Genomic DNA, 24944 nt, shown 5'->3' on the forward strand with positions numbered 1-24944 from the left:
TTTCCGAACAACCTAATAGCTTCTCGAACGATGCGAGATTGCTCACCGAGTCCTTTCGGAGTGATACCACTCTTCGCTCGTGGATTGGCGACCCAATAATAATATTTAAGCGTGTGCACCGTTTGTAATACTGTGGAGACTCTTCTTACATTAGAATATATTTGCGTGTCACTGAGAAACTCTGTGGCCAAGTACGAATAAAGCCGTGTCTGTACCGGCGCCGGCGTATATATCCATAGAGCGGGATTAAAAAGGACGTGATCCAATAGCTGCCATGTTAGGAATGAAAAGTAAAACAACTACATCACCATAGATCTGCCTGTTCTTCGGACACACCAATCTAGCCGACTTTTATGAGTTCCTATGCCTCTTACTGTATACCTGATTCGTTTTCGGGTATTTTTTTTCTGTAGTTTTTGGAGAACGTTCGACAGTAATTCTTCGTCGCAAAGTATCGCAACAGTTGCGATTTCGTGGCCGTGTATAAATTGAAACCTTGTCAGGAGTTTCTTTTTTTCGTTTTTTTTTTTTTTAGTAGGAGTTGAACATTTACAATTGTGCAAGGGTACCGTGTTACAAGATACACGAGGAGGAGAACCAAAGAATCGAGAGTGCCGATAAATTTATCGTATCACAATTTACGACAGTTGTAACAAGGAGAAGTATCGAGGACAATAGAGTGACATTTCATGCACCGCAATTAATACTGAGAATTTGGTAACTTTAAAGGCAATATTGAGACAAATATTGAATTAGATACAGGGATTGTCAAACGAATATTAACGTAGACACGTTCAAAGGTTTTCTCGATAGTTGTTTTTTTTTTCTTTTTTTTTTTACCGAACATCTTTCGACACAAACACTGAAACGATGATCTTCCTTTCTTTCATGATTTAGCTGCTCGTTGTCGCGGGTAAAGGATGTCCCAATATTTGTATTGTGCGCATAGAAACAAAATAATTATAAATAGCTTCCTTAAAGGCAGTAGGCATCCTCGATAGAACGCGAAGCGAGATATTAGAGGTTTCAAAGTCCAAAACAAAAGATTATCACGTGATGTGTTCGCAGCGATATTTTAAGTAGAAAACTCAGAAAGATTCGATCACAGCAAAGAGAGTATTCGTCAGCGTTGCAAAATAATAAAATAGTCAGAAGTTTTCGTGTGGAAGCAACGTAGTATCAATAAAATAAAAAAAAAAAAAAAAAATATATATATATATATTCTGCGTAGCCATATTATGAAATCAGGAAGCCTAAAAGTCGGTAGATTGCATGCGATCCAAAGATTCGATGAACATAACGTCGTTTATGAGAAAGTATAATCATGCTTAACGTATTAAATGGTATAAAAAAAAATACACGTACATTTTAAATAGCGTATATAACATTCACAGCATCTACGAGCAGTTCGTCGCGCAAGCTGTTGCAACGAATATTATATAGGAAAAACTATACGATAGTACATCTGCGCTTGATAGATCTTTCGTTCATGCTATTATACAGGGTGATCCGAAACAAGAGATCGAAGAATTTATGAGTGTAGTACTCGTAAAAATAGAAATAGAAATGTGCAGTTAATACAGAAAGATATTAATTGTTTAGTTTTGTTAGTGTAGTGTGCCTTTATTTTTCGATTCTTTTTCTAAATCACCCAGTATACTCTATTGTAGGTGAAACGTAAAGAGGAAAATGGGAATAGGGGTTACACAAATGAATACATCACGATGTACAAAGGTATTGGTTTCACGGGAAATATGCTAGAAAATGTTTAATTAAGACGTTGCTAAGGAATCTTAATGTGAACTACTCGTTAGAAATTTAAATACTAATGACCTAATACGATTTTCTAGCTGTACGACGATTCACTGTTTCCGATTCAGGTTATACTAGTATAACTCGTGTAATTACTTTTATTGAATAATTACCTAGTTTATATTTTTCGGGACACGTCGGTTAAGATAATTCATTGTATGATGTGAAATTCGTTTCTGGTGTTCGATTGCTTCGATAAAATTGAATATTTTATTTCGGAATCAGCAGGTAATTTCAACATTAAAACGATGTAATTATCTTAACCAGTTTGACAAATTAGATACAGGGCGGAACATTTATCTATACCGATTACTCTGTAAATATTGATTTTAACACAAATTGATTTCAAAGAATAATTCCATAGATCAAAGAGTATCTGTTTAATTTGTTATTCAAATTTTCATTACGTATCGTTATCGTTTCGATGACAATATGTAACACGATTTGAATATGTTTCAATATTATTTATAATTTTCATTACGGGAATGAGTGATTTTCGTGTGAAAACTGATAATGAAATTCGATGGAAAGGATGTTCATAATGCTTTGAAATAAGCAATATTGTGCGTGTACAATTTTTGTTAAAATCACATCAATGATCGTTTTCTACTCTCGTGCAAACTATACTCTTCGATTCGATCGAACTCTGTGAATCTACTTCGAATCAATTGAACTTCAAATCTATATTCCTTTCTACTTTCGAGGATTTCGCATTCTGCGTTTCGTTCGGGTACTTTCATTGATACTAATGGGCTTAACTCTAATCCGTATTAAAACTGAACTAATGACTTAATCGATACCTGTTTTAATAACAAGTCGCTGTTCGCGCTGAGGCAGGTCACCAAGTGTTTCGTAAGTTCCAGGAAGGACGCGAGAACTTCCGTGGTGAGATGATCTCTGCTCGCTCTCTGCAGCATGAAGCTAATTACCAAAAATCCTCTGTTTTGTACCATATGTTGCTGCACGGTTTGCGAACTTTCTACCAAGTCGCAAATAAACCCCAACAGTTTCGAACTGAAATTTAAAATTGTGTTGTGCAACACGTCTATCGCTTGCGTACAGTGAAATTACAATAAACTGACTGCTCAAGGTTATGTCCTTGATCTACAAATCGGGTCAAATAATACTTTTACATAGAGATAAAAAAAAAATTAACTTTTACTTTTTAATAATTCCAATCAGTCTTGTAGATTTCTTTAAAAAAATATTTGTTCTTGTGCAATAGAAACAGATACTTTCTTCATTGGTAGAAAATTTGTATTTCTCCTAAATTTCATTCAAACTGCAATTTAGAATATATATATAAATTCTATTTCAACTGGTTCAACGGAATCTACTGAAAATGTCCCATAACTGTTCCCATGCTTGCTTTTACGTTATGCAGTTTGTTTCTTTGTTTGAAGGGCAGAAAGCGCGTGCCTCGCAGGTTTCCGCTTTCCGCCTCAAACAAAGTGGGTGAAGCGAAGGGACGGGAGATGGAACGATGGGCGTAATCAAACAACATAGTGGGGATAGAAGCCTCGATGACTTGAGCAGTCAGTTGATTTCGTTCCAACTGGAATGACAATTTATTTAAGTGGAAAAAAAAGATAATTAATTCAGAGAGACATACCATAACGTGGGATCTCGTTTAACATCGTTCGGTGCTATGCAATCGTAAGGCATATCTAGTTGTGAGAACAAAGGGAACAATACTTGAATGCCACCAATAGAGTTCAACGTGCTATGAATGGAATGCGTGATGACAGCTTTAACATCCTGCAAATAGGCAGCAGAAGGTTCGATTAACTCGATTTCTGAAATGTCTCTTTCATAAGCTGTTGCGTATGTGTGCGTTCAAAGTCGTACCTGCAGCATAAGGGCGTGTGGTGTATGTACAAAATAGGAGACGTTGCCTTTCGGTGCACTTTGCAGGCAAAGTTGAGAATCCGTTGCAACCGGGTTGTACATGAACACGATTGCATTCGACAGCTTACCATCGTAAAGCACCTATAAAATGAAATCGTTAATATCGTTCGTCTAATATGCTTGACGAGTGTTTTTTACAACCGTAAGTCGAGATCAATCTTTGAAAGTTCGTACGAAACAATCGGATACGGGAAGCTTTCGGTTCCCTTATTTTTTTACTGTAAATTTTCTCCAAGGAATTACACCGACAATGCAAACTTTCAAAGTTTCTTCGTAACTACTCAAAACGATGGCTACATGGTCAAACAAACGTGCCACACATCACAAAGAAGTTTAACGTGATTTTAGTTTAAACAATCTGTGAAATATTTTCAAGGAGACATTCACCCTTTTAGAATGCTTTTCTAAAGTTCAATTTACCCAGTCACAGTGTCCACTGGGATCAACATCAATGCTCTTCAAATATAACGACACAATGGACAATCTATACATTTTTTTTTTTTTTACTACCGACGAATATGAAATATTACCAAAGAAAACCTTTATTATGCAATATGATAGCAAAATTAAAAGATGACGATGTAACAAAAGGACTAGCTATTCAACACAAGCGGCAGAAAAATTCAAATACTATCGTGTACATACGACACAGAAGCATCAAGCGAACAAAACTTAATCGGTGGCTGAAAGAAATATCGTACGGGTATGTTTAAAACAAAAATTCACAACAAGCAGTCACGCAATCAATAGATACAAACTTAGGTGCCGCAGTCAATGTCCAAAGAAACTCATTGTTCTGGGAAAAGATATTCGTAGTGATGGTCGATAATCAGGTAATTACCTCTGACGAACTCGAACGCAGTAACAGAGTGATTAACAATGTGCAAATCAAATGTGAACGGGAAAAAGAAAATAAAAATGCTTACAGTTTGCATACTTTGGTCCACCATGCTCGTGAGCTCCGGCTCATCACTCACCCTTTTGTGATTGTCAGACAGATTCAGGTAACACTCGTTGTCAAAACGAAACTGACTCTGTGAAAGCAACAAACGAAACACGGTGTGTTGAATATGTAACGAACTTAGATCAGGTTAAAGCGGGCCTTGTGGATGCAGGAATTTCTTTGACCGAAAAAAATATCACAGAGGACACAGAACTTTCATAATAAAAAGATAACTTCGTGAAAGTGGAATTTTTATATACATGGTATCTCACGGAACAAGGAATTAGCTGTACTAACGAAACAATTGGAGAAACGAAACAGAGTGATATAAGAAAAAATTGTGCGCTCTTTGACATATTATTATTCTAATTGCATTTGTCATCCTGCCCTTTTTAATATGTAACTGTGACCATGCCAAATATGTATGGGTTCTACTTTACATCGCTCTGTTTAACAAATAACACAGTGGGAGTGGTCAAACGGCGAGTGGGAGTGGTTAAACGGCAAGTGGGAGTGGTTAAACGGCAAGTGGGAGTGGCTACATGGTACGATAGGAGTGGTTAAGTGGTGAGGAGAATGCTTCAGTGTCTTTGAGCATTCACTTGATTTATTTTCCTATACACAACAAACACAGTTTTCTGTTTTGTATAAGAAGATGGCAATTCTTTTGTAAAATCATTGTACAATTTTTTATTGGAATATTTATCAGGGATATTTAAATGGTCTATTATTAGATTAAAAAGAAGATACGAATACCTTGCAGAATCAAAATCGAGAATACCTAAATTAATAATTTTTCTATGTGAACAAGTAATTCTTTCTGTTAGTGAATTAAAAGGTGCGTCGATTGGTACCCAAAGGGGTATAGAGTTCTATTTTAAAATGAAAAATGCATAAATGCAGAATGGTGACATGGGAAAAAGCCATCCGACCGGCTTCAATTTTAACTGATCAGTTTTTAACCTACTTCAGATATAGTCTGTTCCAGTTCCATGGGTCATTCTATACATTTTTAAAATGCAAATTATTTCGAAAAATTCGAAGCGCGCGAAATAAAATTATTTTCCTTCTGCTGAAACAATAATTAGGTATAGTAGAGGAAATCGCTCAATTCGTCGATCTTGGACAGATGATTCGTCGAATTTAGAATTCTGTTATTTGTGGGAACTTTCGTCACTGTGCAAGTGGTTTATTTTCAACGTACCTTATATCCAGACCCCAGTCTGTGCATAGCGCATATTTGATGCGTTGTCAGAGCTTCGCTGAACAAATATATTGCACTCATTTGTCCGCAAAACACACGTTCTTCGTCCAGTTCCGGTGTAGCCCCGATGTAACACTTATCGAAGGGCTGCAAGACATTTCGAACGTGTACGAAAAGTTTTAATCGACAAATCGATATTGTCTGTCTTCTTCCCGTATTTTTACGATTTAAATAGCTAATGATCAAGCTCGCAAATCTATAGCCGAAACATCGAATGGGTAAAACAACTTACATCGTTTGTTGAAACGAACCACGCCATTTCTGTGCTCGATGCCAATTGACCGTTGACCAAACATTTAATTTCGCTCTTCGTCCACCTATTATATATGTACACTACGGCGATCATATACCACTGCGGAAATAAACGTTATTGGTTCTGTTGAGATCGCCTTGAGCAAATTTAACATACCTTACACATACGTGTAACATACCTTTCGTGGTTGAAATTCATATTTGACACAATGCTGGAAGCCCTTGCCCTTTACTTTCATAGAGGTGAGGACCAAGCAGTTCCCTACGAAATGCGCAGAGTATCCTACTCCTTTACTAGTTTTAAAACTGAAAACGAAGAAGAATTTCGTTGAGATATTTTCATCTTGCGGAAAACTTAATTTTATGAGGCAAATGTTAGTGTTAGTATTGCAAATATGACAAGATCAAATCGTACAAAATATTTGTTGCACCGTGGCTGTTCAATTTACAATTCATTCGTTAGACGCGATCGATCAACGACAATCGATGAATTCTCGCGATTCACGAGACAAATTAATTACGTTATTGACACGTTTAAGAGCAGAACAGCGAAAATGAACAATTCCTCGCGCAGCGTCAGTATCGATCGATTATCGTCGCAACAAGTTACTGAACTATTCAGATCGGTCGGCAAGTTGCAAACATGATTAAAAAGAGAACTCTGAAACAGTAATGGAGAATATTGGTCGGAGATTTAACAACAATCTGTTTTCGTTCGATTCATTTTCTGCCTCCTTCTCCTACCGTTCTGGTCATCGCTTTTAGTTTTTCAGAATTTCTTGTTTTTCTATCGGGAAAATGCCAATGTATTTTGCAAAGGGGAATAACGGTTGTCAACTGTATGGAAATCGAATTGTTTCCGCGTGAAAGAATGTGATTAAATTGGTGTACGATGCGACTGCTCCAATAGGAGCTTTTTCGCGTGAACGCGAACGAAGCTGTATTTAATCAAACTCGATCGTCCGGATTGAAAGGATACGGTGGGGCGCGTTCCGTTTTTTTTTTCCCATTTTTTTTATTTTTTTTCGCCGTAGGTCAGTAACATAAACGATTCTTTCGGATAACCAACCACTTGGATTCAAGTGAGTGTTCGCGTGTAAGGGTGCTCGATGTAAAGAGCACTTACCAGTAGAGGTACGGCTTTTCTCGTTCGATATTAACGGAGTTGATGGGGTCCAAACGGAACCACGTGGTAAACGTGAATCCGTTCTCGTGTGGCCACCTCGCAAGTGGCGGCAGTACGATTGCCTGGAAAAGTCACAGTGTTTTAGTGAAATTATATTCCATTTCTAAAATTTCGTAATCCTCGATCATTATTCTAAACAGTCCGTCGTAAGCATTAATAATACAGGAACACCGACTCGACGAGGCATTACAAAGAATCGAATCTCTGAATAATTTAATTCCACAAATATGCATTTCCATTAAGTTGTTCCGTAAGTCATTTCGTTTTTCTTGGTGAAAATGAAACACGATTTTTTTAGAGTGTACAAACATTTTACTAAATTATACATTCTCCATTTTGGAAAGCGAAATGACTTTCCGAACAACTCAATGCGATCGAAATACATTTTACAATACCGAGTTCGGTTAATTCGTAGCGTTTCGCGAGAGAGAAAAAATCCTCGCGGTGGGATCGATACGTAATTCGATTCGATGGATTAAAGACGAGTTTAGAGTTCTGTAAAACAAGGTGAATTTTCTTATCGAAAGTTTGATAGAGTTTACAATCGAGGAGCTTCCTCGACGAGATCGTACCGAGTATCCCGAGATACTTTACTCGAGGTAAAAAAGAAACGGAAGAAATAGAAGAAGAAGAAGAAGAAGGAGGAATTGACTTACCGATCCTTTTCTACCGGGAAAACTGAAAAACACGTCAGGTCCGTTTCGTTGCGGCATTTGACGGAGAACATTTAACAGCTTTGCCGAATGCCGTGGCTGCGGGCACGAGGAAAAAGAATAAGATCGTATAGAACGCACACGGCGGTGGAAAAAAGAAAAAACAGGATGGGGCGAGTATAAGAGAAAAGTTACAGCCATATTAAAAGTTTCGTTTCCAGCCACACCGGCCGGAACATTATCGAAACGGAAAGTTCGTCCGTTTTCGGATCCTTACCCATTTTCCTTTTACAGCTTTCATAGCGCCGAATAAAAGTTTTAATTCCTTCACCGTTATACTGTAGCTGGCCAACACTCCGAGCATGTCGATCAGCAAGTCTGTCGAACAGGGAAATTACTTTCCGCGTGAACAACGCGTATCGCTCGCTACGTCGAACAGGATTAGAAACAACAAGATAAGGATTTACCTGCGACAACAGTTTCCGCGCGAGACAACCGATGCAACACGTGTTCTATGAGGCTTACGTCTGTACACGCTTGTAAATTCCGCACGCTTTTCCTCAAAATAGCGATAAAGACGCTCCATATTTCGGCCTGAAACAGAGATGCATAAAACGTTCAGTTGGGATACGTGAACAACGTGGATATTAAAAGACACTCAACGACAACACGTACAAATTTCGTTCATCTGATAAACTGTACGTAACAACGGTATCGATTTCGCAAGGTGAACGTATATAATACATATTTGGTAAGAAATGAATCGTTCATCCGTTTTTTAAATTCACATATATAAATAACAGAGTCTCTCAATATTCACCTACTATCTTAAAAATTATACACTACCTTCAGCCAAGCTTTCGACCGACAACCGCTATCCACGAATGCGTTAAAACGCTCGACTTCTCGAGCGCGAAAAATAACATTCGATGCATCAAAAGTGTCACCTCAGCCACGAATGCAACGTATGCACTTTCCGTTGAACACTCGATAAGAAAGCGAGCGGAGTTTCGAGCTCCGTCTAGTACCAGGAAATTATAATTGCTCGCTTAATTAGTCGGTGCATTAGCGACAGCATTAGTGACGACAGGAGCTCAAGGCTGAGGTATACGTGCTGGCGCATAGTTATATCGAAACTATTACACCGGCGGCGCCGGTCGAAGTTATTCAAGCTCCGTTAGAGAGATCGGTGATCAAAAGTGAGTCTAACCGACGAACTCCCGTAATCCGTTACTAATATGACGTCGGGAAGTCAGGAAGCGGGATAACCGCGAAAAGAGCGAGAGGGACGTATCCAACGAGTATCGTTGAAATCCCGAAAATGCCGTTGAAATTCGCTCGGCTTGGAATCTGCGCCACGAGGCTCGAACTTTTAGCGTACGAGAGTTAAGGGCATCCGGATAATGTAATATAGCGGTTTTTCGTGCGCGCGCGAGCTACCCCGCGCAGAAGAGACGTCGCGATTAAACCTAATCCTCCGAGGGAAATATTCCCTCGAGTGTGTTCGGTTCACGTACTCGTTGAAAGAGAAACCGTGACAAAAGAATCGAAAATTTGAATCGAGGTTTTCGCGGATAATCACACCGTAGGAAATCTGGATTACGTTTTCTTCGTTCGTCCATTAGAGAAAGCATCGCGAATGTCGAGAGATTAAAGTTAACATTCGACTTTCCATCCTTTCCACATCGAGGAAGCAGAAATTCTGATACGCGACGCTGCTCGTAAATTCTGAAAGTACGAAACGTGGAATTGAATTGTACGGTACTCTGAATCTTTGCGAACGAACGGAATAAATTGGTCGCTCAAGGTCATCGACTGTCCCCACTCCAGCGCACGACTCCTCCCACTCGTTCGTTTCTCGACTCCTCCCTCTCGACGTTCACCTCTCTTCGTGCAAAGCTGTAGAGGTAGATGTTTCCTCTGTCGTTGTTGGAAAAGGGTGTGTAGAACAAGTACGAGATAATCGTTTGAAAAGTGAATAATACGTTTCGGACGTTATTAAAAATTTCAACGATTTCTACGAGAATCGATAGAAATGGACACTCTGCGTCCTTACCGATGATTCCATTAGCAGACTCAAGGGGGAACTTGTTACTAATTTCCTGCTGCATAAATTAACGACTAAATAGCCTCGCTGTCGTTGGAATGCATTTTATGGCCGAGTGGACGAACACCTCTCGCATCGTAAACATCGCGAATATCGTGTCCCGTGTTATCGCGAGGCGGTTCAGACATCTTCTGCTTTCAGGAGATTCGGGGAGGAGAGAAAATGTTCGAGCGTTAAGAGACACCGGAAGAATTCGAAGCGAGCGAACGTTACTACGTCGAATATCGATCCCTTCGATGGATATCTCTCGGCAATAATACGGAAGCATTACTTCCCATGGTATCGTTATTGTAGAGCGTTCTGTAGACAGTTGCATCATCGTGTTATGTATATTCGAACGGTGTGCGGATAAAACGTAACCGAAACGAGATCTCGTCCGCGTAACACCGAAACCAACGCGCGGAATTACGCGGTTTTCGGCGATTAAACCTAACGCGGTACTGGAATTTAATCATTCGTTCCAACTCCCGAAAATCGTTGCACAATTTAACCGTATTTCAGTTTCAGCGGTCCCTTTTCTGTCAGATTTATAAATAATGTCGTTTCAAATGTTAACGTACAAACTTTAAGGGTTACCTACATTCATCGATATCGTTTTACTAACTCGAATGCAAGTACAGATACGCGAATACGAAACAAATGGAACAAGTACACAATTATGCAAGAGACCTCGATTATATAATATATTAAGTCGACAGACTTCAATATCCATCGGTCTTAATTATTCGACTCGATACGTTTCTACAAACGAAGACAACACTTTACTGGCCCGTATACGTTACATAATGATAGTTGTTCGTATTTTCGTGGACAAACAGGAAGAAAAGATACCTACTAATTTACAACGGAAACAATTTTTCTTCTCTATCGAACTCGTTTCGTGTATCCCGGAGAGGGTCTTCGTCGCGCGTAGAAATGTCGAAAAATAATTTCGTTCGACTGCACTCGATGCTCTTCGTGCGAAAAAATGTCCGTATCGATAAATCAAATTTTTATGAAACGCGAAGTGGAAGGATCTGGCGTTGATCTCGTACAATTACGTTATCCATGGGAATTTCGTCCTCGCGAATCCGTCCATTTCGCTTGGTGCATTAAAACGTACTTGTGGGGCTGGCACCTACTTTTCAACAACCGTGTCACGCTAAAAGCCACCGTCCGTGTACGGCTTTTAAAGCTGATTGCGACACCGAAGAGAGCTATTCTTCCGATAACTCCGCTCTATTTGACGGACGTCATGCCGCGTGTCCTTGCATTTAAGGAATCATTGCGCGTGGTATTCAGTTTATCCTCTATAGATTCCATTTGCCAAATGCACGGAATTTGTACCGACTGAGCACACCGGGTGAAATAGGGGACGAATTTTTTTTCACTACTTCCAAATAGAGGGTAGTTGGCTAAAAATGGGCCACCTCTGTATCTCTCGATGGGTTCACGCTGTCGAGAGAAATACATTAACTACGAACGATCTCGAGCGATAACACGGGACAATGTTTTCGGGGGGTTACATTTTTCAAAACTCGATTTTTGTTTCCAAATCCCTTCAGAGCAGAATCATTTCGTTCGAAATAAACGAATCCGCATTAATATTGACTTGTGCCGATATTGTAGCAACACGAACGTATCACACTATTGGGAGATACATTTATGAATATTTATTCCCTAATTTCGGTGGTTACTCCCGTGATAAATATTTTAAAATAACATCGAAACGAATCCAATACGTGTATGTCAGTATTTCTGAAGGGATTGACGAAATTATACATTTTGTTACATAACCTTTGATAAGTGAGTCGTAAGTTTATCTCGATATTACACGAACCATCGTCCACAATAGGATACGTAATTTCGTTAAAAAGAAGCTCTCCGAATCTCGAGAAACTATTTCGAACGTAACCCTTAAAAAAAAAAGAAAAGAACTTCGATTCATCGTTAAAGAAACATTCGTATAATTTATTTCTAGCTATCCATCCTGTGCGCGATGCATCGTTTCGGTATCAGCTGCGTTGAAATTGCGACGGTGAAAATAACGCTCCACGTGTAATAATCAGGAGATACTTTAGCATTGACGTCACAGACGGATGAAAAAGTATAATTCTATTTACGATATGCCCGTTCGTGGAAAGAAAAATACGGCTCTCCGTGGAATGAAAAAGTTAAAGGACTCTCTTCGTTAAAGTGGTTTACAGTCGACGGGAAATCCAGTCGTCGAAAACAGTCTTGCGAGTGGCCGCAAATGGATTCCTCTCGAACCGGGGATCTGTAACGACAGACAGAATTCCAGTGGTACCCCCCTCTAAAGCCGACGCGTTCCAGGTTTTAAAATCACTTCGCTCGGATTCGTATTGGCAAGGTCCGACGATGTTATCAATTATTCCCGGGGGGAGGTAGCGGTCGCCTCTGTCCCTCTGCATATTTAAACACGCCGCGGCGGGAGAACCGTGGAGGGTTGCCGGTGATCTTGATTAAGTATCTCGAGTCGAGCTGATAACTCCCCGACTCGTCGTTACGTTGGATAACGAAGACCGCGGAAGTATCGGCTGAAAAAAGAAGAGGAACGGAACCGAAGCGTCTCTCCGCTTCAACGATGATTACGGAACAGGGGGGAGAAAAAAGAAACTCTTTCTTTTCCCTCGTTTCGTTTCTGTTAATTATATCGTTATGAAATCAGCAGCCCTTACCCAGCCATCCACCACCAGAGGCACTCGCCTTTAATCAGATTCTCCTTTCGCGTTTCGTTCTCGATTCTTTCGCCGATACTGTCCCCGGTAAATTGAATCGACGATGGGCGTCGTTGACATCTTATTTAAATCTCGTCCCTCGCGATTCCGTTTCCATCGCTTATCATTTTAAATTCCAATATTTCGCTTCCTTTTATCGCCAATTGGAACACAAGGAACGGGCCGTTTCGTAATCGCGACTGTCAGTTACACGGAACTCGATTTCAACTCGCCGTGTCGCGTTAGCATTGGCGCCACTGGATAAAATGTACAACACACGGACTGTGCCTTCGTATTAGAGTCGAATTAGAGTTAAATTAAAATATCTATGAATTAGAATGCTTTCGAATTAAAGTCAATACATGACAGTGCTTTTGAATTAGAATCAATACGCGACAGTGCTTTCGAATTAGGGTCATTACCCCAGTGGTGATCTGTCGGTCGATCAGTCACCACTTTTTTCTCATATTTGAAGTTGAAGACACACGACAAAGTGTAATTCCTTGGACAGTGTCCTTATCGGGACCGAGCAGCGGTGTAACTCTAGGAGTTGCATATGTATTTGCCGAAAGCCCGCAGGGCGACCATATTGGAAATCGGTGACCGTTAAGGGTGTCCCAATCCCAATACCCAAAGGGATATATGCTGGTATATGCATAAAGCCCGAATACAGTAGAGCCACCTTACAGCTCGATCGTACCGAATGAATGTATATCCTAACCACCTTAGCCCTACGGGGCGATCGTATTGGAAACTGATGGTTGGGGAGTAGTAGCATCCGCCGTATACTCGAGAACCGTACTAAGAAGTGGAAGATAATTTGAGCGGAGGTGTTGCTGATGACGCCACGTCTCATCGTGGCTTAAATGATACCAGAGCGGTTGGCAAAAGAGGTCAGAGGGTTGAGTATTCCTTGGTCTCTTCCAAGCCTCAGGGTGACAAGGTGCTTAGTATCCAGTATCCTGAGTCGGTCTACGAGGATGGATCATCGTGGTCGTGGCGGTTACCCCATATTGCAGAGTGGAGCGTCGCCTTGTCGAGCGAATTGCAGTTAATCGAGACGGACACTGTTCACGTGGAGACAGTACAGCTATATAGCCCATAGAAAGGTTTCTCACCGACCGGTAGATTCACGAGGCTGGTAACTCAATATCGTACTGAAAGTTTCTGCTACATGTGGGGACACGCTGATTGGGTGTATACCAATCCCGATACCCAAAGGAGCGTGTATGCTGGTATTGGCATTGGATAACAGCAGAACTACCTTAGTCTACAGCGCAATCACACTCCCTAGACGTTGCTTAAAATGGATCCAAGGAAAATGAAAATTGTCTCAGTTCTCGTACAAATATTAACGATACGTATCAATATTTAAAGTGCGCAAAGCTGTGTTCAAGTACGAATATGTGACACATTCGATGCTCGGATTACATATTACGATGCTATACATCGACAAACCTTAACGCTGCAAGATTACGAACGAATATGTTTAAAACATTCACCACTATCGTCTGCTGGGTGAGTTCGTTATTGAGACGCGACGATCGGTACCTAGATTTCCTTGATCACTTTCGTATCGCTTGGAACGATCGCGATTATCGGTGATTACTGTATTGCGAACGAAGTGCACGGATTCAGATATGCTTGGAATGTTGCTAACAGGGGCCACGGGGTCGTTTACAGTTCACGTGATAAACGATTAACTTCGGGCGGAACATTCAAACTCGATAGCAGTGAACCGTGGATGCCGCGCGGCGTACAGCCTTTACGACATCCTTCCTTTGGAAGTCTGATGTACTCCGAACAGATGGTGTATATAGCATACTTCAGATTAGAGTCATGAGGGCCCGCATCAAAGGGAATGCGCGCTACACGCGCGTTGAGCACATGCACAAGAAGAACCCAAGTCCCGTTTGACAGGGTCACGGAGTGTTTTTCCATGCACGGTTGCGTTGACGATCGCTTTTGCAAATTCTACCAGCCACAAAGCTTCCTTACGAACACTATCAAACTAATCTCCTCGCAGGTTGCTCTTCAAGATTGCTCAGTTTTCCATCGAGATTACTTTACCCTCTTGCTCGGGGTGCCTTTTGTCTACGCAAATACCCTCGTGGGATATTTGTTCCCAGTTAGTCGCGAAGATGTTCAAACGCTTGCAAACTAAATTCAACGAGACTGGACGATTGGAACGTCCAGACTGACAGTCTTGGAATCTGATAAGGACGATCTTAAACTTGGTAGGTCTCGACGCGTTCGACCCTAAACTTAAGTGGCTCGATGTAGCTCCAGACTTTTGGAACCTGACGCAACCAATTCCAGGCACTTACCACTCTCGATCGATAGTTGAGAAAGTGCCTAACATCTTCGACACGAGGATCACGTGGACTTCTTAGGGTTTCGTGGATAAACTCTTTGTGGCAACTCTTTGTTTCGTACACACGAATCTGTGATCGTATCGAATCTAACGAGTTTAGAAAAGGATCGATTTATAGTTTAGAAGAGGTCTGAGATCGTTTGCACTGGATTTTACGAGTTTAAAAGTCCATCGATGCATGGTTTCGCGAGGTCTGGGATTTTCTGCACCGGATTTCACAGGTCCAGAGACACACAACGTTCCAAGTATACGTGATAATGTGTATCGGGCTTTACGGTCCTGAGATCATCTGCATTGGATCGTGCAGGTTTAAACTCGTGTATATCGAGTTGCACGGGTCAGCTGTTACCGATCCCGTGTCATCGGTATCGGTTTCTACGCTGTCAGAGATTTTGAAACGCACGTATCACGTTTCACCGTGGTAGGATCGTCTGTATCGGGTTCTACGGGCTTAGAAATGCATGCGTCAGGTTGTGCAACTCGCATACGTGGCTCCTTTCCCGTATAAGCTCTTCAAGAGTCTCCGTGTTTATTTCTGGCAATAAAACAATTCCTACGATTCGATAAATTTTGTGCCCTCTCATGAAACAGAGTATTTTAACTCACTTCTACCTGTCTTATCATTTTCTTTCTTCAATTTCTAACGATGCAATAATAATTTACTCCTCGATAAGTATAATTTTGACCCGCGTTGTTATATCGTTACAAGTAACCTTCTTTTTACTCGAATCAAAATTTCTTTAAAAAGATCCCCGAGTTTGGAAACTATTTACCGCAAGCTTCTCGATTGGAATTAAACGACCGTGGTTAAAAAATATTCCGTATCGCGACCAACAGGCTTTCGTTGCGTATACAGCGATTGCAATTCTTTTCCCTTTATACCGTACAGGTAAACAGACGATTACACGAGATTACGGCGTTTTATGGAAATATGAATCTTTGAGTTTTCATAAAGAGGGAGGGAAAACAAAGCTGTAAAAGCCGATGAGTTTTTCGGGCGAGGGAAAAGAAGGATGGCAAACTCGAGGTAAATAAAGAGACGGGGAGCGCCAGCTCATTTGGAGAAACGAACAAACAAGCCCGACTTCATCTCGGTCCCATTCTCGACAGCGCGCACCTCTGTCAACGTTCCTTTTGATCAACTTTTCGACTTTAATTGACTTCGCGACGATTTCCCGGCCGCATTCATAATCATCGTCTTCGGTGTATTCGAAAATATCAAGAATCTATCTGTAACGCGATTTCCCGGTGAAAGTTTCCAATTAATTGTCTCCGTTAGCGTTCCTGGTGCATTACAAATAGCTGTTTAAATGGTGGAAACGATTTTATTCACCGTGACCGAAATAAAAATTAAGAGCAATAAAATATCTCCGAGATTGCAACCTACTAGGAAAATAGCACAATATTCGATGCTTCTTCGAAACAGATGCTTGGAAATAAATAATACACCGTGAACCAACATGGAGATTCGTTCATTCATCGACGAAAGCAAATACTTATAAACGAGTATTAATTATAAAGCTCTCGTTCTTCTAACATCGTTTATTTTTCGGAAAATTTTCCACCGTGTTTATCTCCCTTACGAGATGGAATTTTTCTTTGAAAGTTTTTCACGTAAGTTGCCTTTCGTCAATTTGCATTGTTTCGGGAAAATTAATTCCTCCATATTTCACGTTACTTGCGTTGTTCTTTTGTGTTTGCAGTGCTATTAACATTTAACCTGGCCAAAGTTGACCGAAGTAGGTCGAGAATGTTTATAATTGTTCGTTCTCGTCAACGAATAAACTAATTTACTTGTTGGACCGCGGTGTATTGTTTATTTCAAGGGAAGGCAATTATACGCGTTAATATTGAAGAACGAGTGGGAGCGTTTGGGTAAGTCGTTTACAGCGCAACGATCATAACGTATATTTTTGCTTCTGGAAGCGAAATGTTCGTGTTTCGAGAACAAATAAATTTTTCCTTCAAACGATCTGCATCTCCGCGGTATCTCGGGCTAATGAACATGAAAAGCTTTCGCTGTACAAATGTTTGAACTGGACGCTTCGGAAAAACAAACGGACCCTCTCTGAACCGAGGTTACCGAACATCAAATGTTACTGCACGAGTTTTTCTCTTTACAAGTTGAGAATCTTACCGAAATAACTTTTTCGAAATACGTTTCCCTGCATCTACCGTTGTTTAGAATTTTACCGGCAGTGAAATTTCAAATATTATACAAAGTGTGCCACGAGAAACAATATAAATGTCTACCCTGGATTCGAAGTTGCAGAAACACGGGGCAAAGTGTAAGAGGATTCGAAAGATTGGAATACTAAATACGCTTTTCTACTTTCGAGGTACAAAATTTCTCTCAGATTTTACTCGTAACATTCTTTTTTTAACGGAGCTACGTACTTATCTTATAAAAATTATGGTACGCGTTAAAATACATTATAATACGACTTTGAACTCAAAATTTCCTTCGATAGGGAAATATTGTGGATCGTGTAACGATGCACTGAAATTTTGTTTCAGAAGGTAACGAAAAGCAGACGATTTTAAAAGAAACAATTGTACCGAATGTCTTTTAGATTTTTACCATACATATTTTATATATTCTGTTGTATCTCTACATTCAAGAGACACGGGAACGAGTTCCATTTCTAGTGATTTATTTAATTTAATCACGAATACGTGGTACTTTTTCTGATCGATCTGATTCCAGATATTCTGGAAACGGTTAAATTTTCGATATACTTGGAAAGTTCTAGCCGAAGCTCCTAAGAATTTAAATATCCTCAATTAACGTTCGTGTTTCAAGGGACATTGGCGATTCCTTGCGGGAGGATTAAACATTTCTTGAATGCTAAATTGCTGGTTACACGATGAAATACTCGAAGCATCGCGACTAAAAGAGTAGCGTAATGATGTCGGGACCATAATTTTCGCCGCAGCTTCTTTTCTTTACGATGGCGAGGTAACAATGAAACTCGTATATTTTGCACTTGCTTCTCCCTACGCTCCTCTTTTTAATAATGTAGACAGCAATTATCTTTGTTCCTGGAGAGAAACCGCTCCTATTAAGGTGACGTTATTAATTCTCGCGTTAAGGTTCCTTACTTGGCCAATTAATTCAACACCGGCCATAGAGTTGTAACCATAGACGAATACAGATATATAATTAAACGTCTATTCGAAATTTATGAAAACTAAAGTAATTTTCGTTCGATGTATTTTTTCCCACGATATCTTCACGGTACGGTGACCAATGGATCGACGAGGCATTCGAATTATTTTTAATTGCACGTGATTCGAATCGTGTTTCAAAAATTTCCAATTACCTATAAATTAAAAATAATCCGAATACGAGCGTTTCTAGGCTCATTCTCATCGGATGAACTTCGCTGATCCATTGGCGAGACTTTCACGATGTATAATGAAAAATATAAAAATTAAAATTTTTCATTCGCGGACGAAACTCGTTTACGACGGTAATCGTTAGCTCGCGAATCAGCGAGTCGTTCACGTTGGATAACATCGATTCGTTTATCAAGGAAATTTTGTATATAATTTCAAGGGCAAGGGGTACGAAAATGTAAATATATTCTCACCGTGAGAAGGTTCCATTGTTATTCGAAACTTTATTTGCCTCGGGTTGACTACTTTCTTGATTAAAACAGAGCAAGCAACGAACTAGGCGAACTGTGTTTCTTTTCTATTGTTTTACGATTGAATAATATTGGTAGTTGGCGGAAGCTATGGAAATATAGTGGATACGGAAGTAGCAGGGGCAGGGTGGAGGGGAGGAGAGTCACGGGGAAAAATGACTTCGTGGAACCGTGAAATCAGATGAATTGAATGTATTTGCTACGAGCGATACGAGTGCCCCGACGACGGGATCTGTATTTATGTAAATTGTAGGTTAAATCGGGGTGAAATAGAGCGGTATTACCGCTGATGGCGAGAGGGATGGTTAGAATAAGCTTGGTGGTCTCCGCGAATGGCAAACATTGACACTATATACGGTACGTTGCATAAGGTTTCCATTCACATTTTCTATACACAAGAAGCTAACGCGACGACTTACGTTTCCTTCTTTCGTGCATTACTCTCGGTTCTCCCCGTCTTCCAGTTACGAAGATCGATGTTCGACGTTGCGAATATTGCCCCAACATTCGGATCGTAAATATTTGGCTCCCTTCGAATTGAAACGTGCGCAGGTACGGAAACGAAGATAATTAAAATATGTCCTCGAAGGAAACACGTTTCTACGGAACGCGAAACACAATCTACGTAAAGGGAGTTTTCATTTTTATAAACGAAGGAATTGCAATTCAAGCCCTCGGGGTGATTCTTATCTGTTACTCTTCAACTTACAATTAGCGTTGGTTCACTGTAATATATTGTATTCAGAAAATTTAAAGAATTCTGTAAATTAATCGAAACGGCACACAACGTACAATTGTTGGGGACATGATTATTTAATAACGTTACAGTGGTTCGATTCGGAAAGACTACCCTAAAAATAAATAGGGTGACCCTGTACGTTGAACTCGTAATTCGCGCAACGATATTGGAGTTCGCGAGATCTTCCGTTTTAACGATCGGTGGGATAACAGTTCGAAAAATAAATTAATCCGCTTTACACGCTCGTGGTAATCTCTCGTTATTGGAGAGGCGAAAATTGATTACGGGGTCCACGTCTGGGAAGTTCTTTCGAAGATGGTGAGTTTTCGCGACGTAATTGCAAAAGTGATGAGCAATGGAACGGCCGTTTCGTAAATGGTAACAATGAAATACCAACTGGTATTATAGACGTCATAACTTAGCGATAGCGCAGAGGCTTGCGGCATTCTCTGGAATAACCAGGATTGGTCCGAGCATACCGTGCATTCCTGCGTTCGTCCGTTCTGACGATTCCCGCGTCGACACCACGTCGTCGCGAGAACTTTGCTCCGAATTGCGATTCGCGGTCATCTAGATTTCTTGACGCGAGAATAGTTCAATATCTGTACCACCGTTCGAATCTGAGACGCAATACTAGTATACACCAATCCACGGTTAAACGAAACGAGATTCTCGCCACCACCGTGTACACTTCTTAAACCATCTGGTTGGTCGAACTCGAGAGCGATACGCACAGTGGCTCGACTTTCGTTCCCTGATGAAACTCAAAATTTCTATATGTCTCCTCGTATCTTCGCGAAAGCACCATCGATAGATTGCTACGGTTTTCCCGATGAGAATGAGTCCAAACACGCCTATATTCGTACAACTTTCAACAGCGTACCAAAATACGCGTTTCAAATTTTGAAAAAATTCCTCGAAAAACGTAGAATGAAAAGTGATCCGAATGTAGTCGTGTTTGGGCTCATTTTCACCGGGAGAACCTCGCCAATCTATTCGCGATACTTTCGCGACGGTATAACGAAAAATACAAATATTAAAATTTCATCAGTGTTCTCGGTACGTTCCAACGATTCTTCTGAACGTTATTCTTCCCCCTAATTTTGGGACATCTCGATGATATTTTAACATAATGAAGGAAATGGTTATAGACGCAAATGTTAACGTTTCTCGTTGAAACGGTACAACGAACGCGCGAGACGAAGTCGGCGATCGTTCGAAGCGTTCGAGCGGGGAACATTGCGCGCGTAATTGAAACGGTTCCGCGGTAAGTCGTCCTGGGTCGGTCGTAAATAAATTTTCGATTCCGAGAGTCTTCTACGGTGGTTCGGTGTCTGTCGATGCATCGTCAAAGTCCGTGGCTAGCTGGGCTCGTCAGCTCAAGGGAAATAGAGTTATACCGGGCTGTCACGTTTCAATTACCTTGGCGGTGCTCGTCTCCTCGCTGCTCCGCAACTACCTAAACCGATATGCGGAATTTGCCTAAGCCCACGGGTACGCCGTCGCGGAGCTAGATAAATATGACGCTGGCTGGCTGGCTGCAGGACCTGGACCGTTTCCCTCTTGGCGAAACGCAATTTAGATTCTATCTCATCGCGCGCGCTTCAAGTCTTTCGTCCGGATGGCGTTTTTCCATCCCCCTCCCAACCCCCACCGCTAACCATCCGGCCCCCTCTACACGATTTTCGTTTCTACCAGTTGGATTTCCAATCTCCGTAAATTGGAGGCTCCCCTCCTCGTTGAAAGCACAATCGTACATTGATTTAGTTGGATAAAACGTCCGTTCGGGTTACGAATCGATCGTCGAAGCGTTTTCTATTGTCCTGTGATATTATTTTTCGATTTTCCTCTAACGAGCCGCCGTTGCTTTAACGATAAGAGGTTCTCGTTCTGGAAGGAAATATCGAAGGATATCCGTTACCGTGGACTCGTTTCGCGAAATAATAAATGTTACGGTGCAACCGCGACGGTTCGAGTAGCTTTCGGTACGAAACGTCGAGACGCGGTGGCAAAAGTGTTACTGTGCATATTTAACGAGTAATTGTATCAAGAGCGTCGCAGGTTCCATCGTTAAGGATCAAGTTTAGAAACAACATCCTCCGGTCTGTTTTTCATCGTAACGGGATACACCATCGACAGTGCAGCCTCTCGTCAATGTCCCGTAAAATTTGGGAAGACGATCGATCGTGGTTATCGTATTTTCTGAACCTGTGCGATACGGGGGAAGATCTTTCCGCGGACGTGTAATGCGCGCGAACGGAAGCCAAGAGTACAATTACTGTCATGTCGGCTGCTAACGAGATAACTTGAAAGAAAATAGAACGGTCCGCGCTTCTGTCAGCCTGCGTTCATGTAAAATGAAGACGGGAGGAAAGACAAGGGGAGCTGAAATGAGGAAAAACTAACGGAGAGGAGGAAATGGGATCGTGCTGCGGATTAATGACGCTACTTTCCAAGCGATTGGAACGTGTCAATCAATACGGGACCGGGGTAGACGTCCGTTATCAGATTGTACTCATCATTTCTGAGGATTTCACGTTGTTTGACTCGCGTACCACCGTTCTCGATTTTCACAAAGGTGTCTCGTTATCCCTTTTCCTTTTTCCGGGTCTCGACGTCCTGTCAATGATCGCTCCTCTCTTTTAAAATAAATTCATTCAGAAATATATCAAACGGATAGAACGAGTTCGGTCGATGTGGTCGAAAAAATTGAGATTATTTCTTTCGCGGTGAGCGCGGATTACGTTTCGTATTCACCGGTCGGAGTTTTCGATAGAGATTTCCAGCGGATCTTGGAAATTAATCCTTCGAACGCGTCACGGAGAATCGAAACGAAAACTGTCACCGGGAAAAGAATCTCGACCGAGGGTAGACCCTGTTTACTCGTAAAAAATATAAAACACAGAAGGGAAATATTGAAATTCGATTGCAAAAAATATTCTTATTTTCTTTTTTCGAGGGGATCAACCAGAGAATATAAATTTAAATTTCCATTCGTTGGAATTGTTTCTATACTTTGGCTCGTTCTCCGTGTTCCATGCCAGCGTGTACAATATAAATCGAGTTTCGCGTAATATCCGCAAATAAATTCATCTCCATAGGTAAATCGCTCGATGTCTAGCGCGAGGGGTTAACCGTCGCTCGTTACTACTTAATAATCGGTCCTAACCGCGAAGTACGTTCCAAGTCTGAACGAAACGGGCACGGGAATTCCATTGTTTCGTCAACTTTTTAATTGTATCAATTTTACCGAAACGACGCGCTCCGGTTCCCGGAAGAATAGCGTTAGTGTCAAGAAGTTGGTAAGTTCGAGCCGAACGTTGCGGGTTTGTCCCTCGTAGCCTCAATCTGTCCGCGGACGAGTTGTTCGCTACTTTAAGGAACTACTTAACAAACGCTCGACGAATTTGCGTCGTCGACGGCCTACGAGACGAAAAAGTTTAAAAAAAAAAGAAAAAAAAAAGAAAACACCGTTAAATCCTCGTCGTAGGGAATAAATTTCACAAAACGTGCTTACCTTCGAAATAACGTCTCAACGGTTTATTTGTTCACCTCCCTCCTCTCCCACTCGCGTTCACGAGTACACACCGCGAGTGGAAAAGCAAACCGATCGGTTAGGTTGTATCGTTTACCGACGTGTATAATTTCGTGTTTTCAATGTCGGCGGTGCGACGTACGGGTCACAATGGGAGCGTGAATCGTGAAATAGAATCCGGACATCGATTGCGTTATTACATTCGAAATAATACGATCCCCCGAATCGTATCGAAACCGTTCAATCTATGATGCTCGGTTCGCGGAGTAATTCTATACGCGGCTATAATTCAAATCGCCGCGGAAAAATGTTGCGGCGCGCGTGATACACGGCTCGATAATAAAGTGGGCGGAGTGGATTGACGCGAACGGGAAATTGCACGTGGAATTGTTAATTACCGTGCGAACGTAACCTAATGATGCGGTGCGGATCGAAAGATATTGGATCTGTGCCGTGCTGGCTGCGTCGTAAATCGGTCCGAGGTCACGTAATTCGGAGTACACGTTTCTAAAATTGCAATACCGTGTTTTACACGCGGTCACAATTAGTGCTAACGGTACCCTCGTTTACTCGCACGCGGATTCCAAGCGACGCGTGAACCACGTATTTCAAACCCGCGAGAGTTCAGCGGAACGGATCTCGAAGGCTTCGGTACATCTTGGAAGTGAATTTATCGCGAAGTGAATAAATATTATGTTAAATTTATTTCCTCCTAACGCTATAGGTGAACCGTTTCGTACAAATTTCGCGATGAATCAGCGAGAGTTCTCCGTTGGTAGATACTGTGACACTAATGTATTGTAAAAATGAAAGATTCGATTTCTCCTCTGTCGTAGAATTTCTTAATTTCGATGATTCGAGAGAAGTTGGACGGAGGAGTTTTAAAAATTGTTTAACAGTGGTTTCAGGTTTATTAGACGCGAACGATATATCGAAATTAAGTTAGAAACAGCATTTTAGCTGTATTCCTTTTGTACACTCGTCAGCATATTTTACTTCTTTAGCTTATACGTAATGAAGAAGCTGAATGAAAAATTCAGAAATACAAAGAAAAATAAATGTGAAATCGTTGTTTTCGGGACAAGATGAAACATTTTTGTGTTTCGTACAACCGTAAACATACATAAAAATATTTACCAAAACAATCCCACGGTGGGTTATCGGTGACACAGATTTCTGCGATGTGGGCAAATACTCGTGAACGATAGTGCACGTATCACCTCGTGGATACGTGCGTGGCGTGGTAAACTCTGGTGAGCCGTAGTTTGGACAGCAGAAAGTCAAACTGCTGACCAATGAGTTTCTCGTTCCACGCAGGGATAAGAAGCGTTCGGGTGGTCGTAATGCTCGCGAACGTGTCGCGGAAGATGGACGAGCCGCGCGAAAACACTCGTGGAAATAAAGCGACGACAACCGCGAGCGAATTTCGTGGTGGGCACCAAAAACGGGGAAGCATGGAAATAACAAACCGTGGGCTACCGTTCTATCTTCCACGATGTCGAATCTTTTAAACGGTTCGACGAGAAGCCAGGAAATTTACCGGTGGGAATTGCTGAACGTGCAAACCTCGTTTAAACGAAAGAAGACCAAGCTTGCGGTAAGATTATATTCAAATCAGGCTGCTTGAAACAAAGGTGCACGAACGATTGTGTGGATCGATAAATTTACAAAATTTACAATTTCTTAACATCGACTAAGATAATATATCGACGAGGTTCTACGAAGAACTGGGCGGAATAATTACAGAACTATCTACTCGAATGAAATAATGAACACTTTGAAAGTTCTTGCAGTGATTTTCTCG

The 24944-nt window shown here is 41.2% G+C and overlaps 2 protein-coding genes across 12 annotated transcripts in view; one reads left to right on the plus strand and one right to left on the minus strand.

Moving 5' to 3' along the window:
- The window catches only part of Rg (A kinase anchor protein rugose), a 543414-nt gene that overhangs the window by 133429 nt on the left and 385041 nt on the right, over window positions 1-24944 (minus strand). For 8 of the 11 annotated variants that reach the window (XM_076323642.1, XM_076323635.1, XM_076323641.1 and 5 more), the window contains 12 exons: window positions 8486-8612; window positions 8296-8396; window positions 8022-8117; window positions 7306-7427; window positions 6359-6485; window positions 6160-6279; window positions 5868-6014; window positions 4647-4754; window positions 3661-3801; window positions 3425-3570; window positions 2613-2826; window positions 47-269 (listed from right to left, as the gene is read on the minus strand). In XM_076323642.1, coding sequence (XP_076179757.1) covers window positions 47-269; window positions 2613-2826; window positions 3425-3570; window positions 3661-3801; window positions 4647-4754; window positions 5868-6014; window positions 6160-6279; window positions 6359-6485; window positions 7306-7427; window positions 8022-8117; window positions 8296-8396; window positions 8486-8612 — 1672 coding nt within the window. The remainder of the gene's footprint in view (window positions 1-46; window positions 270-2612; window positions 2827-3424; window positions 3571-3660; window positions 3802-4646; window positions 4755-5867; window positions 6015-6159; window positions 6280-6358; window positions 6486-7305; window positions 7428-8021; window positions 8118-8295; window positions 8397-8485; window positions 8613-24944) is intronic. The other 3 variants (XM_076323637.1, XM_076323643.1, XM_076323636.1) reach the window with 1 other exon arrangement.
- The window catches only part of LOC143152964 (uncharacterized), a 78402-nt gene that overhangs the window by 20842 nt on the left and 32616 nt on the right, over window positions 1-24944 (plus strand). The window lies entirely within an intron of this gene.

Source organism: Ptiloglossa arizonensis, chromosome 11 (genome assembly GCF_051014685.1).
Source record: "Ptiloglossa arizonensis isolate GNS036 chromosome 11, iyPtiAriz1_principal, whole genome shotgun sequence".
Taxonomy (NCBI): Eukaryota; Metazoa; Arthropoda; class Insecta; order Hymenoptera; family Colletidae; genus Ptiloglossa; species Ptiloglossa arizonensis.